We start from the raw sequence: 19,235 nt of genomic DNA on the forward strand, positions 1-19,235 counted from the left end.
TAGAAATGAATTGCTAGCTATTCAAATAAAAGACCCATTCATTGAAATTGAAACAATCATAAGTCTCCCCCTTATTACAAATCACTTATATGACAATGAAAATAAAGTATATAATGTGGAAAACTATTTGAAAGCTTTTCCTTCTAGACACAGGGGGATGGAAGCAGAAGGAAAACACGTTGGTCTGGTGGGAGGTAAGACCCCCACCGTTATATAAGGATAAGAGTTGAGTGACATAAAAGCAACTTTGTCTCCGTTTGTTCAACAAAATAAGAAACCCATCCATAAATTCAATGAATTTATAATTACTGGTTAAACGGTTTGGCAAATTAATCTGTACCCTAACAGCAGAGCAATGCCAGCGTGACTTCAGTGGCAGTAAAAAAGGGCGAGGATGTTCTCATACTCTTAACATCACCAGCCGGAGGGCAGAAAGGGAGGTCTCCTTCTGCCTTCTGTAACCTCTATGGCATGGTGAGGAGCAGGTGAGAGTAATCACACACGTGGAGGAAAACAAACACAACAGGCCATAAAAAGGGCAATTTTGCAATCATTTATTTAATCCCACGTCATATTACTGACCAATAGGATTGTGATTCTTTTGGTGAGAGGGAGTGAAAGTCATCAGATACCCTTCTTTTTCCATGTAATTGAAGAGTTTGATTTAAAATTTAAGGATTCTGGGACAACCTTCTTGAAGCAGTCTTATGAGACTTTTTATTTTGTTCCTTCTTTCAGTGCACATGTAACAGTGCACACTGTGCTGTGTTCGATATCCATCATTTACAATCATGTTGGTGAGTCACTTTGTACATGGGCTCTGTGTACTGTCTTGGCATTGCTTTGGTGGTATGATTATGCAATGACTGAAGCTAACAGCTCAATTGAATGCTTATGACATGTTCACCTTGGGTAAAAAGCAATCACATAATGTGCAGGATGTAAGAGAGCATATCCACAAAAGTATTTAATAGGACTGACTGTATTGTCTTCCTCACATCCTCCGAATGTTTTCCTCTCTTTTTCAAAAATGTCATGATCACATTCACAAAGCTCCAACATGGCACCTGGTTGCCACTCAGCACAACTTCAGCCCGCAGTGGTGGTAATGAAGAAGGGACATTAGACTTGTACTCCTTAAGATATTAAAGGAGATTAAATATTTGTGATGATGGCCCCATTTTTATCAGTACGTTACTTACCTAGAACCATCGGCAGAGTATTTTTCTATTTAGATTCAGGTAAAGATAGCCATAACAACTCTCGCGACATACATGTCGGATATATGTATAACATAAATATCATTATATCCTCCAGGTGACCAGTTAACAGAATGAGTCTCCCTCATAATATGGTAAACAATTCCCCAAATGAGTGATTCTCTAATTACCAAAGATTGCTATTAAAACTTCTGATGAACATAGTAATGGAAAAAAAAACCTATGTGAATGAGTTTTGTTTTTCAGATGCACAGGTTAGTGTTGTAATTCTTATTTGCCAACACATATCATAAGGTTGAATTTAGTCACCATGTGCTTGAGTCTTGTTATTTCTGTCAAAAATGATATGCGCATCCTTTAGATAAGGTTTTAGCCTTTACTGTTTCATTTCTGATGCTTTTTGGCATTTGATAATATTTTATCAGCAAAAAAACTGCCAAGTGCTTTCCATGTGGACTAACAACTGCAATAATCACTCAGTTTGAGGGTGATCACATAGTAGGGGAAAGGTGAGGGATCATGGAGGTTACTAATGGACTGCTGAGGTCTTTGACTAGTTAGTGCACGACTTGTTTGTTCATCTTGTTTTTCTCCTACCTCAGCAGATGTTGCTTTTGCACAGCCACCAACACACACACATCCACTTGATGTGTACATAGCCCATGAATATAACCTGTGGGGGAACACTCTACTGTTAACATTTTATACACCACAACTCAGCAAAGTCATAGAGCATTGTATATCAAACCAACAAATAGATATACAGTAGGTACATTAGCAAGCAGTTTAATTGATTCACATCTAATTTTGGATTCTGTGCAGGCTTCAGAGACAATAATTTTCAAAAAAATGCAGGACCATAATGGAAAACAGAGTGAAAACAGAATTAAAGACAGCTTGATTTGTTGGGGAAAATAATACCAGCTGCACTAACATTAATGCAACAGAAGGTCCAGACTGATGGTCCCTGCAGCACAGAAATGACTGAACATGAAGGATGTCACAGTTGAACTATGGTGATATTTTACAAATGACTTGATATGAATGGCCAATTTTTTAGCATTTCATTTTAAGATAAGTACACAACTGATGTAGCATACTGGTTATTGTTATTGTTATGATAGTAATAACATAAAAATAATTACTATCATTATAATTACTAGTAGTAGAAGTAGTAGTAGTAGTAGTAGTAGAAGTAATATTATCCACAAGAGTCTGTTATGATAACTCACTCGCTGATTGAATAGTTCACTTTTTGAATCGTAGCTTTGTGCCACTCAAATGAACAAATCTTCTCAAATGTTCTTTCTGACTGACTGTACCAGGCTGCTTGATGAGTTCATTTTGTTTAGAAAACAATAATCTAAGGAAATGGAATTTGTTTCGCTTGTCACATTAGTAAGTCATGGAAGCACCAAAATGTGATGTTCAAAAATGATTAGGCCTTGGTGATAGGACGACATGATTTTTTTTCCTTTTTTGTTTGTTTTAAATTATGTTATATTCAAAATAAGGCACGCTTGATTTTGATTGATTGTTATGAAGCTTAACATTGCAAAAGGTGGTTATTTTTAATTTCTATTTTTTACTTCAGAATGCAAACAGATAATCCTCAAAAGTACTATGAAAATGTTAAAAAACTTTTTTTATCTGTTGAATGTATTTCTATATATATATATACATACACACACACACACACACACACACACACACACACACACACACACACACACACACACACATATATATATATGTACAGGGTATAGATCAAATTTGCAGTAGGCTCATTTTCTCAGACATCTATCCGATCAGGTTCTTTCAGCAACAGTTGGACTTTAAATGAAAGCTTTAGGCGTCCCTTCACTGACTCTTAATATTTAGACACGACATCCCCTCTTGCACTTATTTGATCATCCTTGTGGTCGCAAGAAATTATTCCAATTTTGCAAATTTTCCCACCTTCAGATTTTTTTGGTACCTGAGCTTGATTACGGTTGCATCTATTTTCAGCTATTTATCACAGTTACTGATGCATACTTATTTATCGGCTGAGTTATTCTCACTCACAGTGAAAATGGGCTTTTTATTATTGTTGAGGTTAGTATTAACTACACTGAAATTTGCCATCAGCCTGTCACGCTGATATTACATCCATTAGTCTAAATAGAAGCTGGTAGCAGTGTTTGAATTATGTAATGTTTGATCAGCGCAGACCTCAGCAGCTCTCAAGGCAATTACCAAAGTACACAGTCGAATGACTCCCTCATTAATAATATTAATTATAGCGGTGTATCAAATGCTCTCCATAGGAACATTATTATTACTGAGTTATCCATTTGCTCTATGGAAAAGGCTTTGGTGTTATTGATTGTGTAATCATACAAATAGCTGATTTTCCCTCCCTCCTGGGATGTCATTTCGTATTCATATAAAAGTGATGTTACTGGAATGTTGTTGAACCTACAAATTTCCGATATCAGAGGACGAGATACAGTAAATAACTGATATCAGAGGATGAGAGATATTGAAATGGTAATGATTAATAATGGCTTTGGTGTCTGTTGTTGGATGACATGAAAATTGTGTGCAATTACAGGAACACACGCACATGTTCAACACACTCGCACACACACACACTTGCCACTCATGTGCCTTTCCTCTGGTCAAACACTGAATCCATGCGGAATGCTTACTGAGGCACCTTATCTTGAAATATGGACCTGAAATATGCCAATTCCAGCATACTGTGCTGGCTAAAGTAGGTAATTTACATTTCCCAGTGGCAAACTATCGGCTATGCTTTATAAATTCTAAAATCCTGTAGAAGCATATTGGATCTGATGTAAGGTTTCATCACAGAGCCTGGAGGTGACAGTTCTGGGATTAAAGAAAGACTATGTGCAATATGTATGTACATTTAGGATTTACATTTCAGTAACATTTCTATAAAAAATGGAAGTCAGGATAGCTCAGAAAACTTGTGTATGCATTTAACAGGTATTTCCTTTATTGACGAGATTTGTGATCCCTTCAAGGACATATATTCCAGACCCTATAAACTATATCATCCGTTGTGAATGAAGAATCGTAATGAAGTGAAGGCAAAGTTAATTTCAGGTGGGGTGCAAACCTCCTCTGGAAAAATAAGGCAGCACATTGTCTTTAGAAGCAGTAGATTGCGCTGACTGAATATATATTTGAGTACCCTGGCTGGTGCCATGATTTGTCATATGTAACATACCAGATTGTTGGTGGGTGTTCACGTGATGCCTCTGTGCTGCTGGTGTGATGTACGCCATATGAAGGCTGTGTGAAGCTCTCTGTGAAAGAGAAAAACAAGTGTTCTAAAGCTAGTGTAGGGGACATTAACTGCTGTCCCTTTGACTTCTTAGAAAAACATTGTGACATGGTTTGTTTGTGGGTCAGACGTGCTTTTCAAACCACTACAAGTCTAAGTGGTGTGGACTGCAATACCTCATTTGAGGCTCGAGCTTTGTACTGTTGCTACCTCATTAGGGACCCTTTAGAAGTTGAATTACACAACAAATAGGGCAGTGTGTCCTCCTGTTCAAGGGGTACATGCAGGCATACAAATACAGAAATTCTTAACCTCATTCAAAAAAATGGTTTAGACATTTCATTCAATCGAATGTATGCCTTCCTTTTTGCAAAAAAAGGAAGGCAAATAAGGCAGTTAATTCCTTTTGCAAAATCTGTGAAAAGGGCCACTGAAATGATAAGATCTATAAGATGCATGATCCGTTTACATAAGCATCCTTTTTACTTCCCTTTGTTTTCCTTCTTCAATCTTTAATAATAAAGTATTGCACAGCTTGTGCTGAATGTATATCATTTTAATTAATCAAGTTGAAGATATGACACTGTAATATGTTGGTTTAAATTTTTTTCAGCGGTGAAAGGCACAAACTATATTATATTTTGCAGAAAAGTCAAATGTTGTTCTATGATCCCACCATATCCTTATTCCTTGTATTTAAAGACCCAGCCGTGAAATGTTGTCGGTTTATATAATTACTCTATTCATATATGGTAATAGATGTGCTTTTCCTTGTCTGGGTGTCACATTGACATCTGTAAGGTGGTGCTCACATGTATAACAGCTATAAAGTGAAATGCGTCAATACTGGCCATTAAACCATGGTTGCACTGGCCGTCTTCAGGCGGAAATGGTTTTCATGGATAAAATGGAAAAGTTTTTACAGAAAAAAGTAAAAAGAAAAACGCAATATTCTTCAGGGCTGTTTACTTGAATTTTTATCTTTCCCATGGACTTGAATGATAACATGAATATGGCTAACAATTATTCATTAGTGTGACTTCATTGCAGGGTTCACAATCTGATAGCTATGGTTGTTCGGAAAATAAAAGTGCCTATTAGATGCCTGAGGAGCGTCAAATAGATGCTACATACACAAGGAGACATGGTGAACCAAAGGTTGGAAAAATGGCCAGCCTGAGAATAAATTTCTTTATCGGTTTCCCTGAGTTTAATATGGCTGTGTAACGTCGGCTGAGTAAGGGGAGGGGCACCAGGTGGTTATCTGTACCTGGACAGACACCTGGTCATTCTGATTGGCCCTGGCACACTATAGGTGACTCGCTAGTAAAGGGAAATGTCATGACAGTTGACAGAGAGGCTTTCCTGTTATGAGTCACCATGTGTGAATGTTTGTGCTTGTCCGGTGAGAATTTCTTGGAAAATAATAATAGGAAGCTGCAAACCAAAAATCAAGCAAGCATTTTATACCCATTTAGACCCCATTTCTGCTACTGGGTCAATCTGACCAAAACATCATATCAATTATTGAAATATGTCAAAGACTCTTGGCTCTTGCAGGTTCATTTATACAGTAAAGGCAAGAAGTAAGATGCATGAAATGTCAATTTGACCTGTGTAAAATAAGGAGGTTGACAACCTAGATCAAAAAGCTGTGGCTAAATGTATTATTGTGATGTGGCTTCTACACATGTTGTCGACTGTCTCTACAGGCCCAGCCTCCCATTACTGCCTCACCTCCATTTAGCCTCATCTCCAGGTATCAGCTCAGTTCCTCTGATCCAATATTCTTCTCTCTCACTCTCTTTCAATCATCTCAAACCAGAGAGAGGGAGAACGTTCATCTTTCATGACCTGACAGCTCGCGTCATGAGACTCAGATGAATAAGATCTCTATCATTATGTGGTCTGGATGAGTCTGACTCCAATTCAGATTTAAAAGTGTGATCCACTGCAATATAAAGGCCTCAAATATCTGCCCTTTTTTCTGCTTTTAAACCAAGTTAATATACTGAGAAGTTATGGTGCATGACACTATCCCATGTTTTGGATTTATCTAATTGAATATATTGTAGAAAGAAGCCTATTTTTTTCTCATCACATCCAAACCAATTATGTAGAGCGACGGTTAGATTTACAGAAAAACTTACATCAAGGTTTCCTCTTATGTAAGGTGATCGTCACAGTGACAGCATGAGCTGTAGCTGAGCAGTAGTGGCCTTTGTTGATAGAAGTCACAAAATGCAGGTTCACTGAGGCTAAGATTGTTATATATCTTAGCATGTGGTAAAAAAAAAACCCTAAACCACAGACTATGACATTTGAAAGATATGATGTCAAGCTATTTTTAGTTGACAGTCAGCCGTAAAATTATAAAATTCAGGTTCAAGCTTAATTATGTTTTAACAAAGTTCTCAGTTGCACTATTTTGATGATGAATTTAATACGTTGTCCCATCCATCCACTTAAGCAACTAACACTGGCACATCTCTATTTTTCAGACATCAAGTGAACGGCTCAAATATCTGTTAGTATTGATATGGTCAAACTTCTTAAGTAACTGTTTAGTGATGTCCTACAACTGTGAAGTGACATGTCCCAAAGTAGCAGCAAGGAAAGACTAAAACCACACGCAAACCTTACATAATGACATTTGACCAAATTAAACCTCCACCTTCAGAGCTCAAGAACCCGGCCCCTTAATGTCCCTGGCAATTCATAGTGACATTTGCCATTTTGCTGTACAGACAAGCCTTTTCTACAATATATTTTTGGTGTTTTGAGGTAGACACTTCCGTCACTTAGTACTCTGGGTCATGAAATGTGAAACCGAAAACACAAGGTCACCATCTGACCACATTCTGGACCACAACTAGTGTTTAAGGAGAAAATGGTAATGAAATAACCAATTTATATTGAATAACAATGTATGTTTTTATTCATTATGCTTCCTTTGAAATATATTTTTACACATACATATTATCATATAGTAAATTTGGTACACAAAACTATTCATTTTCAAATGTCACCAAATATCATTTTTAAAATGATATATATATATTTATATACTTTCTTATATTCTATGTTTTTCTAGATATTATTTTTCCCTTTCAGGATTCAGTCAATCATTCAATTAAAGTAAGATCTTCATATGCACATAGCAAAAATGAAAAAAAGCATATTCAGATACTTTAATTCCTACAGAGGTGTTGCATAATGGGCTTGTTTACACTTGATTTATCAGGGAATGAGAGTGTGTGTAGGAGTGCCGTGGCCTGCATCTGTGATAATGCAGCGTGTAGGAGGAGCAGCTCACAAGCAATAATTCACTACTAAACAGTATAGTCATATCTTAATTCTCAGTGCATCGCATTGTTTCTCTTATATTGTTCCCAAACAAGGCATTGTCTGTCACAAAAATATAGCTTAGTCAAACTTAAACGCCTATAAGGCAGAGAAAGTACCAAAAATGACTGAACAAATACTGATGACTGTCTTAGAATGACAAAACCATGCATATAAAAAAAAGCCTGCTCACGTCTGGTGTAAAATAGATTGGACTGTGCTGTGTGACACAAGTTTCTTATCTGTTCGGGTTGTGCAGTGTGACGTTTGACGTGTGTGTATGTGTATGTATATGTGTGTGTGTGTGTGTGTCGTGTCACATCGCCAGACCTAAACTAGTTCAACACAAATGTTCTTAAACATATTGGAATATCAAAAACTTGATAAATAGGTCAGTTATGTTGTTTTTTTTTCCATTGCTGTATTTAATGACAGCTATCCATGATTGAATCACATCTACCTACTCATGGCTATTACTAGCTTCATAAAAAAAATAAATAAAGATAGGCTCAAGTTCTCTCTTACTAAAATGAAAACAAATGGATGTTTAAACCAATTTAATTCAAACATGACATGCGGTTATTCACATTTTACCAGAAATGCAAATTGGCACTTTATCTGGCACTTTCAAACATCATGTATAAAATAAAGCGATAATACAAGATGCATTTGAAAAAAGGCATGTATACATTCTTTTTCATGTAGGTAATTTCACTGTTGAACCTTTACACAAAAGAGTGAAGGATACATTCGCTCAGTTAACAAAATATAGTCTTACGGTAAAAAAATAGCTGTATGACTGATGACAGAATCAGTTGTCAGACAACAGTGTATTGGTGAGGGATTGTAAGACACTGAATGATAGTAAGATCCCCCCCCAGCATTCAGTATTTAAGCAAAACAATCCAAACTGGACAATCAACAGGCATCAGGAAAAATTAGTGATAAGAAGACCATGAGACTTTTTTTTTAAAAACCAAGTTTGCGGTCTTGTTTTCATGACATACCCACAGATAGAGATCTTATGAATGACATAGACGCCATCTGGAGGCTAACTTGGGTATGTGAGCTGCACACACAGGTTTCACAGCTGCAAGCACAAAGTCCTGGATGTGATAACATGTCCTCTGTTCGGACGTCTCTCTTAGACATCATGAGTTCTCCTCATGGTAGAGAAAGATGTAATAGAAGAGAGCGCTGACACCCAGCAGGGCGACTGACAACAACATGTTCTTCCGGTTCTCTCCTCTCAACAACTGCAGCTCCATGTCTAAATGTGGGTAACAAATGTAGATTAGCACAACAAAATGATATGACAGGGTTGGCATCATGAACCGGATGTGGCCTTGCATATAATTTTTCCTGACTTTTGAGATTCACATTTTATAAATATGTTTATAGGATAACTTTGCAGGAAGTACTTTTTTGACTTCAATAATTTAAGGGGCTTTTGTGATATTTAACTGTCATATAGGGGGCAAACAGATGGTTAGGGACAGTCACTTTACATATTACAGGGAAAACTCTTAAAAATGAAACAACTTATAGGGTGAAATGAACAATTACAGACCCAATTTTCGAATCCGTTCGTTCATAATTTCAATTTCATTATCGAGTTCCTGCCTGTGGAGCAGAAACACAAAAACAGTCACGGGCTTTTCAACGGTGGGTTTTATCAGGTAGAAGAGACATCAGTCCTCACCGCTCCTTCTCGGACAGCTTCTCCTTCCGACTCCTAAACTCTGACCTCTCCAAGTTGTCCTGGCAACGCGCCCGCCGCTCCTCCAAGCGGTCAATCTGAAACGGTTACAATTTAACTAAATGTGTGTAAAAATGAGTGAGAAAGAGACTATATGGCACCAAATGGGCCCGTGTTTGGAGCTAATATTTGAAATAACATCAAACATCGTGAGGAGCTATAAAACTATGATGCTAACAATCTTACAAGGGAAATCACGTAGACGAAAGTCTCACCTCTGTGGCGACGCTGATTTTTTCTCGACGTTTATCTTTTGATTTAGCCATTTTCAACTCATGTCTACAGTAAATGGAAAGACAACAGACGAGCACTCAATGGTGACTTCACGGAAGTGTTTAGCCATTAGCTCTTCTTCGTCGTTTGAAATACATTTAACAGTACTTTTCTGCCTCTTAGCGGTCGAATAATGTACTGACACACGCTGCTTTAAACAGTCCAGCAACAGTTGGCAGAGGGGTTTAATGGCCGAAATTAAAGTGACGAGATTGGACTTTTGTAAAAAAAAAAAAAAAAAAAAGATAAAAGAAAAAACAACACTCTAAAAATGTCCACGACAAAGATGTAGTGCACATTTTATCTCGCGGACAGCAGGCTGTCATCCTCTCGCGTCTGTTGTTAGTAGTTTCTAATCGGATTATTTGACTTGACAAGATTCGGTCATCTTCAGAGGGAGACGACGCCGCAGCTCACTCCTCTGCCTCTTTACCGGTTTTATATCTGAGAGAAAATGCCTCTCTTTATAAACCGAGACCAAATGTTTGCCCATCAGGTCCATCTGTTGGAACACAAACTACGCGTAAGTGTTGATCTTGTCATTATAGCAGGGACACGCTGTGCAGGAATGTGCAGTATAAATGAGTCACTGATTGACTACTTGTAACATGGTGATCAGAGGATGCATTCATAATTTGTTAAACAGCATTTTTTTTTTTTGTTTCAGAGTAAAGAGGAGCGAATACTGGAGTTGGAGACAGAGAATGCCATTCTTCACCTAAGGCTTGCAGAGGTAAGAGGATTTGTGTCATTCATTAGCCCTTTCGCTCTCAGGCTTAGGTCCAAAGATGAAAATCCTGATTTATTCCATGTTATTTCACACCAGCTTTCCTTGGCCTTAAGACCCTTGGCTTAAATTCAGATAGTTTTCACCGCATGCTGACCAGTTCTTGATTTACTGGAGACATTAAACTCAAAGTAGAGCACTGAATTGCAGTGTTTCAGTGTGACAAATGATGTTCATGCAGCTTTTGAAACCACAAAAGCCTTTTTACATTCATGGAAAACTGATTTTACAAGATGAGGCTATAAGCCTGATTTGCTACACATTATTTTAAGCAAATTCTGGTATGATATTTGGCAGATATAACTGTGGTGTGGAAACCTGAAGCCTCCAGGTCACAAAGAAAACTGACTTTATAATACCATTATCAGTTAGCCTCCATTATCAGAGCTACTATCCTGGGAGCTGTCTGATCCAAATTCACAAATCTACTCACAAAAGACAAATATCCTTACAGCTGTACATTTAATAGATGCCTGGCAATAAATTACCCTAAAATGTCTTGCATTTTGGTAACCATATACTAACATAGACTGGTTTGTCTCTCAAGATACCCAAAGCCATGCATGATTTAGTTTTCACTATTTTGAGTGTGGAAAAGTTTTGCACCAATTGTTATTGGTATACCATATTTCATATTTAGATCAAAAACTTTTCATTAATAGTAGTGCTTATCCTGCCATTCTGCAGGCTGTTTGACATGAATTTAACAATGTGATTAACAATGACAGTTTGGGGACTGTCAGTGATGCAGAATCATTTTGCTGATTCTCTTGTAAGTGTTTGGGCAAACTACGTCGGGACCATGAAGATGAGACGAAGGTCCTGACCTATCACAAGCACCAGGAGAGGAAGATAAGCCGTTCAACCATTGCTAAACTCCTCTCTGAGGTCCAGGTATATATGCAGGGAGGATGAGGCTATAATGAAGGTGGTGATGTAAATGATTTGTGTGTGGTGTCAGAAAGGTTAGAAATACAGTGCTTATAAATTCTCCCCTTTTTAAGTTTCCCTCCTGAAAGACCTTCTCTCACCTAACATTTAGGGTTTTGGGGTTGTTAGAGATTCCTGACCTTAGTTTGGGGTTGATATTTGAGCCTTTTTGTTGCTATACCTCTGAAGATGAAAATATATATATATATACATATACATTAAAAAGGGAAAAATGTTCAATGAACTTAATATCTTGCCTACATTAATAGTCAGTAAACGCATATAATTCACATATTTCATTTTGTGGCAGGCTGTGAAGCAGTCCCTCAGTGAGGTTTTCGCCGTCTATGTCAGTGTTGCCACTGAGCTGGAGGAGCAGAGTAAGCGGCTGCTAGAGAAGGTAGAACAAGTAAGCTCCTCCATGAAGGTTCGCCATGGAGATGAGGTTCAGAGTAAGTAATTCTATTCATGGATCTGATTCATTTCACATTTTCACATTTTTTCATCCTCCCTCTGACACACAGGTATGTGCTAGGTTATATAAGTTACAATATATGTGTTGGCGTAAATCCTCTCACACCTTCGCTCCCCCTTAACAAACATGCATGTCCTTAGGGTTGACCTGCCCATTCTGCTCTGGTACTCAAGTCAGCCAGTGACTGCAGTTCTGTGTGAACTGATATTGTTAAATGTTTCTAACCAGAGAAGAAGGTAGTTGAGGAGAACTATTTGAATGTTGCTTGAATACTTGCTTAACTGCATCAGATGCAACTGATTAAAAAAATTATTCACTGTCAACAACAGAAAGTACAGGGAGTAATTAATTTAACCTTTCATCTCATAGCGGACAGTAGTCTTTAATTTTGGCAGACTTAAACTGTTCTGTGAGCCATTTGAATATTCCTTTTTTGTTTGATTGTGTTAAATCAAACTGTTGAGCTCAGATAGATTTTAGGTTTCATTTGAATGGCCGAAGGCATATGCACTAAGGCAAGAGACAAGAATAGAAATGGATTCCATTAAAATAGCCTCAAATTACCATTGTTTACGAGGAAAAATTGTAAATCAGCAAGAAATTAACTACAAAATTACAAAAAATCACATAAGAACCAGAAAAGAGTCACTTCATATTGAGAGGTGTATGTGAGAAGCTTTTTTATTTCAAAAATCGATTTGCTGCTGTGAATCTACATCAATAGGTATATGATTAAAAATTGTCCATTGTTTTCTCTGCCTAGACCTGCAGGCTCGTGTGGAGGCTCTGGAGCACTCTCTGGCGGAGGAGCAGGAGCGGTTCAAAGCAGAAAGGCATAGGAGGACAGAACTTCACAACAGACTTGTGGTGAGGGAAAATACTTTGCTGCTGGAGCTGATCACCTGTGTGATTATCAAGTGCAATGTGGTGCCCTTTCTTTTTTTTTTTCTTGCAGGAAGCGAAAGGGAACATTAGAGTTCATTGCAGAATTCGCCCTGTTTTAGATTTTGACCATGTACTGTCCTCCTGCTCAGGGTGGGTGAAAATGTAAATGTAGATATATATTTTCTCCATACATGAAAAGGTGGAGATGATCAGAAAAAAAAATCTGGGTCTCACTGTTTTCAGGCCTGCCCCGTCAGACCAAGTTGTCTTTGCCGTCAGTGATGTAAGTTTCATATACTATTTTCGACCTGCTCGACTACCGTCACTTATTCTCTCTTTGCATTTTCTTTTGAGGACATGGTGATGGTGAATTGCATAAAGAACGGCTCACCGGTGCAGAATAAGATGTTTGAGTTTGAAAGGTAAAAGGGAACACTGTTATTCCAATTTATTTGTGTCTAATATTTACTCACTGTGATGATGCTGTGTTCCAGGGTGCACGGGCCTGAGGATTCCCAGGAAAATGTGTTTGATGAAGTCAAGCCGCTTCTCACATCTTTGTTAGATGGGTGAGTGCAAAGGCCAGCAAAAAATTCATATATGAAAAAAATAATAATAATCATTACATATATATATATATATATATATATATATATATATATATATATATATATATATATATATATATATATATATATATATATGAAATTTGTGAAATAATAAATCATCTGATATTCTTAGAAAATGCTTTGTGTTGTTATGTTTGTTCGTTCATTTTTACTTCAATTCTGCATCGGTTCTGTTCAGTTAGCTTTTTAGACTTAATTTCATTATTCACCCATCTCAAATCCTTGTGAGGAGATAGTTTTAATGCAGATAAAATATATAATAGAAAACAAAATCAGATTGCAATTGTAGTAAAAACAAACAAAAAAATACAACAAAGATATAAATAAATAAATCGTTACATCTCTCTTTGCTAATTCAGCTCACCGTCAACATCAGCTGAATATCATTTTGCCTCTTCCCTTAAGATATAATGTCTGTATCATGGCATATGGGCAGACAGGAAGTGGGAAGACTCACACGATGATGGGGTCACAGCTGCTAGAGGAGAAGCACCCCGGGATGATGCAGCAGGCAGCAGGTGTCATCCCCAAGGCTGCTACAGAACTCTTCAGGTTTTAGACCGTAGACTTACTAAAGACACAGCCTGTTCCATTATTTATGATATGTGTTTGTATACTTGTGTGTTTCAAGCTGGTTTGTTTTTCCTGGAATATTTGCCTGTATCTTAACTGTGAAGATCCCTTCCAGATTTGTTTGTGTTTATATCCCCTTACACCCGGAAGATACTTTTCGTAATTAGTGCACACAGAAATAATAATAATGATAATAATGATAATATTTAGTATTTGCAGGTTAAGTATTGATTCAAATTGTGTGATTCCAAAATCATTTTACATTTTCTTAATTTCATTTATTTATTTATTTATTTAGATACTGTTTTTTTTTTTAACATTACATATGAATATTTACTGTTTTTAAGGTTATTTTTTCTGATTTCACTCAAAGAAATATTTGCAAAAATTAAACCATTTACTATTATTTTAAAATTGTATTTTACTTCTGAAAAATGATCTTGTTGATTCTTACCTCTGTTTTGTTAACCTTGTTGTCTGTGTTCTGCAAACTTAACATAGGTATATCTGTATGACCTTGTCTCTTACCTCCTCTTCTTCATTTGTGTGTGTTTCCTCTGGGACACAGACTTATATCTGAGAAGCCATCAGAGAGTCACACAGTGGAGGTGTCTGTGATAGAGGTGTACAACAACGAGGTGTTTGACTTGCTGGCCAAAGATGAGCAAGGAAATACTGTGAGCCAGCGCTGTGATGTCATTACCACCTCCTCCGGTAGCAGTCAGGTCCCCTCCCTCACATATGAGTGAGTCAGGCCAAAGCTGATGGGCCTGTGTGAAAAATGTCATTCTAATATTTTAATGAACAGAGAATGTTGTGATAGGAAAATTAACCTGAATTCAGTTATTTGCAATAAATTATTTAATGTATTGACCAATTATTAGATTGGTTGCACACATTGTATTGAACAATAATTTCATTCACAAGTTGAAATTGCAAAACTCAGTCAAATTGCCTTATAATTATAGATTAAACACCATTACAAATGACCAATATTTAAACAGACCTAGGCTCATAAATAATCCGATTACATCCCCTTTTCTGTTGAGCGACAAACATGTTATCTCTCATTTTACAAATAAGTACCTATTTTTGTAGACCTTGTGAATCATTAATCAAGAGAGCCACAATATGGGGATATATTCTTTATAATTGAATATGTCCTAAGTAAAAATACTGATATGATGTGTACAAATTCTTATTTTTGTGCTATCTGTTTGCGTTTCAGGCCAGTCCATGATGCCTCCGAGGTGATGCAGATTGTTGGCAGTGTATTGAAGCTCAGGGCTCACTGCCCCACACTCGTTCACACCGACTCCTCACGCTCTCACCTCATTGTCACACTCAACATTTCTACCAAGAGCCCCAATGCCCTGGTGCTCGGTGAGATCGGGTTCATGTCATTCACATGCAATTTTCGTCTTTTTATTCTTTCCAATTTAGTAACAAAAACATCTTGTTACTCTGTCCTTCAGCCCGCAGGCTGCAAAGTGCTAAGAAGAACAGACAAGACGGCACCCATAGAGAGTGGTGGAGCCCACGCTGTCGTCGTGCCAATCCTGCCGCTGGGCACTCATCTGATGAGCTTTTAACAAGCCCCGCCACCTCACCTTGTCCATCCCCCTCTCTTTCCCCTTGCCTCTCTCCACGATCCAGCATTTCGCAGGCTCCTTTCAAGACCAAGCTGCAGTTGGTGGACCTGGCTGGGAGCGAGTGTGTTGGTGAGATATGAGGAGTCCTTCAAGTTCAAATGTCATTCGCTCCAGGGCCTGTTCGAGAAATATTTCCTGTGTGATCAAAACCTTCTGACTAATGGCTGTCTCACTCTCTTGGTGAATCCTATTCTAAAAAAATAAATATGGAGATGATTTCCGCCACTTTTCTAAGAGGTTAATTCTTCTGGATAGTTTGAGGGGACATTTGAATGTGTTTGTTGCCATGGATAGGAGCCATAGATAATGACAAAACTCATTAGCAGTATTCAAAAACAGTGCTAATATGTAAATTACAGTGTATGAGTGCAAAGTAATGTGCATATTGCACCGCATATATAGCATATTTGTTTATGTATGCATGTATGTATGTATGTATGTATGTAGGAATATATGTATGTGTGTGTGTGTGTGTATATATATATGGATAGAAAGATAGATAGATATATGATATAATATATAAAATCTATAATAGCTTCTCTAGAGAGTAACCACACTGTTTTCGAAAAACAAAGCTTCATATTTTGAGAAAATAAAACAAGCAAATAGCTTGAGAAAAACGATAGAAAGTATATCAAGTATCACATGAAAAGTTTGCATCATAAATATATCACTGTATGATGACTATTTAATGCCCATACTGAGTTCCTCAGGATTCCTCTTAGTGGACAAAATCAAGTTTATCTATGTAAATGTCAACAGAAAATTCAAATGTAAGCACTGTATGATTTCATGTCAGGATATTCAGGGTTGATTTTTGTTCCTGTGCCTTTACAAAAGTCTTCTTGGAAATTTGTGGCTTTATTTTCTGTTTATTTTGTGACTGCTGCATGAATGAAGAGCCCATAAGTTTCCCTCTGTGTGTGAGAGAAATTCCAAGGTTCAAGCAAATAAGCTTCAGACATTATAATATATAGCTGATACTCTGTGTCTCAGGTATGTCTGGAGTGTCAGGAGCTGGTCTGTGGGAAGTTTCCTGTATCAACCGCAGTCTTTCTGCTCTGTCCGATGTCCTGGGTGCTCTGGCTGAACAAAGGCCGCATGTGCCGTACAGAAACAGCAAGCTCACTCACCTACTACAGGATGCCATAGGTGAAACATTGATACACACATCAACAGCTCCAAAATGGAAATGAACTTTACTGACAACCGTTAAGATGCAAATTCTCCTGTTTCATCCACCAGGTGGTGATGCAAAGCTGTTAGTGATGCTGTGTGTGTCTCCGACGCAGCGCTTCATCACAGAGTCAGTTCAAACTCTAGGCTTTGGGATGCGTGCTCGCCAGGTCCAAAAGGATCCCCCCCGAAAGAAGAATAACACTCTGAAAGTAAAATGAAGATGGACTGAAAGAAACTGTCGGTGGCAATGTCAGACCTGGTTTAAGTCAAAACAAGGGCAGATATTAGGAAGGGATTGCAGCTGCTGGTCAACTGAGTACGGTATGGCCGAAAAATCCAATATTTTACAACCTTAACAGTAAGATAAGATCTCACAACATTTAATATGTCGTATTTAATTACCTGGCCCACTCGCACATTTGTGTAAGGATTCCTGTTTTCATACAAACACACATTTGAAAGCTTTGCCACTGAAACTTTACTGCTAACCAATAATGTGGTATCAAGCAAATTTAATTAGAGATGGATCTGATTGTAATAATATTTCACTATAGCTGGATTTGTGCTGCATCCAAACAATCTATCCTAAAACACTGCTAATCAACTCTTGCAGAGACTTTTTGAGGGATTTAAAATATTAGCATGAGACCAAATTTCAATATAGATACTGCTTGTTGTGATGGGGAAACTCCTACAATAAAAATATAGATGATATGGGGATGATATCAGTGTTTCATAATCCTTGAAATAAGATAAATCTGACATTGTGTCACTGGGCAGATTTTCAATTTATAATTTTAAAGATTAGAAAATTATTGTTCAAAATTTTGATAATTTCTGATTTGTTTTCATGTAATTTGAAATTCCTTGCTTACTGGCTAACCTCTTGCTGAATTTTACACAGTTTTAGTTAATTAGTTATCCAAGTATTTAGATAATTTCTTAATCATCTTTTGATTAAGAACTAGTAAGTACCGTAGTATTAGTAGTAATGGCAATATGAAGGTAGGGGAAATTTGAAATGATTTACAAAGCAATGTTGGTTAGTCTCCAACCAATGAGACAAATATATATGTCCTAAACATGTATTCTAGCGTTAATGTTTTTGGAAGTATACAGAATAATAGTATGCAAATTAAGCTCTCAATGAATACTGAGATATTGGACGCAAGATAGTTTTTTCCTGATGTCAATACATTCATGCTTCTCAAGCATTGCCTCATTTTTGGCAATTTTTTATTCATAATTGCCTTAACATGCTCTGCCGGACAAACATGTTGATCTGTTCCTGTCCTTTGTCTGTGATTATCAACCTGCAGTCACATTCTAGTTTGAGAAAGTCATATCTTAGTCATCAGAAAATATTTAACATAGCACTTACAGCTCTAGCTATCTGCAGTAGAGCAGCACACTTTTATTTTTAGCTTGTAATTTACATGAAATTGTTTGGCAGGGAAAGTATCAGGTGAGAGGCTGTAAAACTGATGTGCAAAAACATCAGCATGATTCTATAGAGCTGCATTTTCCAATTTCTATTACAGGTTTTTCTCAGGTTCCAGTGTTTTGAAGAAAACAATTCACACATTTTTTCCAGGTAAAAGATTTAGACATCTTGCCAGCATGTAGAGAATAACACACTGTATCTAGTAATTAAATCTTTTTCATCAGCTCCCTTTAGACACACACACACACACACACACACACACACACTGTTTTAATAAGCTCCCACCTACCAGTGTTCTGCAAACTGGGAAATCAGCATGACATATTCAACTTCTAATCCATGCAGCCCCAAAGCCGATGTGCTTTTGAGGCACACATGTCATGGGCAGCATGGAAGGGAAGGCTGAAAGGCCCAAAGAGATCTGGAAATATAGTCTTAGAGGATTAAAGAGTAGGAGAAAAAATATTATTATAAAGAGAGTGGCAAGATAATAAACATGAAGAATCCAGAGTTTAGAGTTGAAAGCAGTGAGGTGAAGAGGAAGAGACAGTGAGTTAACAGATGCTGAGACAAGTGAAGTGGGAATGGGTAAAAGTTTGACAGCAATCTGACACTATCTGGAAGTATCACTAAATTATATATTAAAAGTATTGGATTATCATGAAAATCTGCTAAGACTCTATTATAATATAAATATAATGTAAAAAATGTTAAAATAGTAAAATAAATAATATTAAAATATAATATAAACCCAAATATGTAGGCAAGAAAAATGAAAATACTAAT

General features: G+C 37.2%; 2 protein-coding genes across 2 annotated transcripts; one reads left to right on the forward strand and one right to left on the reverse strand.

Annotated features, from left to right (window-relative positions):
* Positions 1–8,117: 8,117 nt before the first annotated feature.
* ccdc167 (coiled-coil domain containing 167) lies at positions 8,118–9,974 on the reverse strand. Its single transcript, XM_086167253.1, has 4 exons — positions 9,838–9,974; positions 9,566–9,660; positions 9,434–9,486; positions 8,118–9,133 (listed from the first exon to the last, which is right to left on the reverse strand). The coding sequence occupies exons 1-4, from the start codon at positions 9,886–9,888 to the stop codon at positions 9,015–9,017; spliced, it is 318 nt and encodes a 105-aa protein (XP_086023379.1). The 5' UTR covers positions 9,889–9,974; the 3' UTR covers positions 8,118–9,014.
* A 185-nt stretch (positions 9,975–10,159) lies between these two features.
* Positions 10,160–18,110, forward strand: kif25 (kinesin family member 25). Its single transcript, XM_086167197.1, has 15 exons — positions 10,160–10,418; positions 10,563–10,628; positions 11,460–11,576; positions 11,923–12,064; positions 12,851–12,954; positions 13,043–13,122; positions 13,216–13,255; positions 13,327–13,394; positions 13,467–13,541; positions 14,007–14,153; positions 14,743–14,919; positions 15,403–15,557; positions 15,650–15,895; positions 16,823–16,978; positions 17,072–18,110. Exons 1-15 carry the CDS (start codon positions 10,350–10,352, stop codon positions 17,221–17,223), a joined length of 1,794 nt encoding a protein of 597 aa, XP_086023323.1. The 5' UTR covers positions 10,160–10,349; the 3' UTR covers positions 17,224–18,110.
* Positions 18,111–19,235: the final 1,125 nt, after the last annotated feature.

This window comes from Fistularia commersonii, chromosome 20, assembly GCF_037954325.1.
Source record: "Fistularia commersonii isolate RoL2024-O1a breed Wild chromosome 20, RoL_Fcom_v1.0, whole genome shotgun sequence".
In the NCBI taxonomy this organism is placed as follows: Eukaryota; Metazoa; Chordata; class Actinopteri; order Syngnathiformes; family Fistulariidae; genus Fistularia; species Fistularia commersonii.

Excerpts from the sequence above, each read along its gene's own strand:
- ccdc167 (XM_086167253.1), bottom strand. The coding sequence starts at position 9,888 with ATGGCTAAATCAAAAGATAAACGTCGAGAAAAAATCAGCGTCGCCACA. Across the intron at positions 9,661-9,837 it reads AAATCAGCGTCGCCACAGAG|ATTGACCGCTTGGAGGAGCG; the intron begins GTGAGACTTTCG and ends TAACCGTTTCAG. Across the intron at positions 9,134-9,433 it reads CGAACGGATTCGAAAATTGG|ACATGGAGCTGCAGTTGTTG; the intron begins GTCTGTAATTGT and ends ACCCACATTTAG.
- kif25 (XM_086167197.1), top strand. The coding sequence starts at position 10,350 with ATGCCTCTCTTTATAAACCGAGACCAAATGTTTGCCCATCAGGTCCAT. Across the intron at positions 13,542-14,006 it reads CTCACATCTTTGTTAGATGG|ATATAATGTCTGTATCATGG; the intron begins GTGAGTGCAAAG and ends TCTTCCCTTAAG. Across the intron at positions 15,558-15,649 it reads CCCCAATGCCCTGGTGCTCG|CCCGCAGGCTGCAAAGTGCT; the intron begins GTGAGATCGGGT and ends TCTGTCCTTCAG.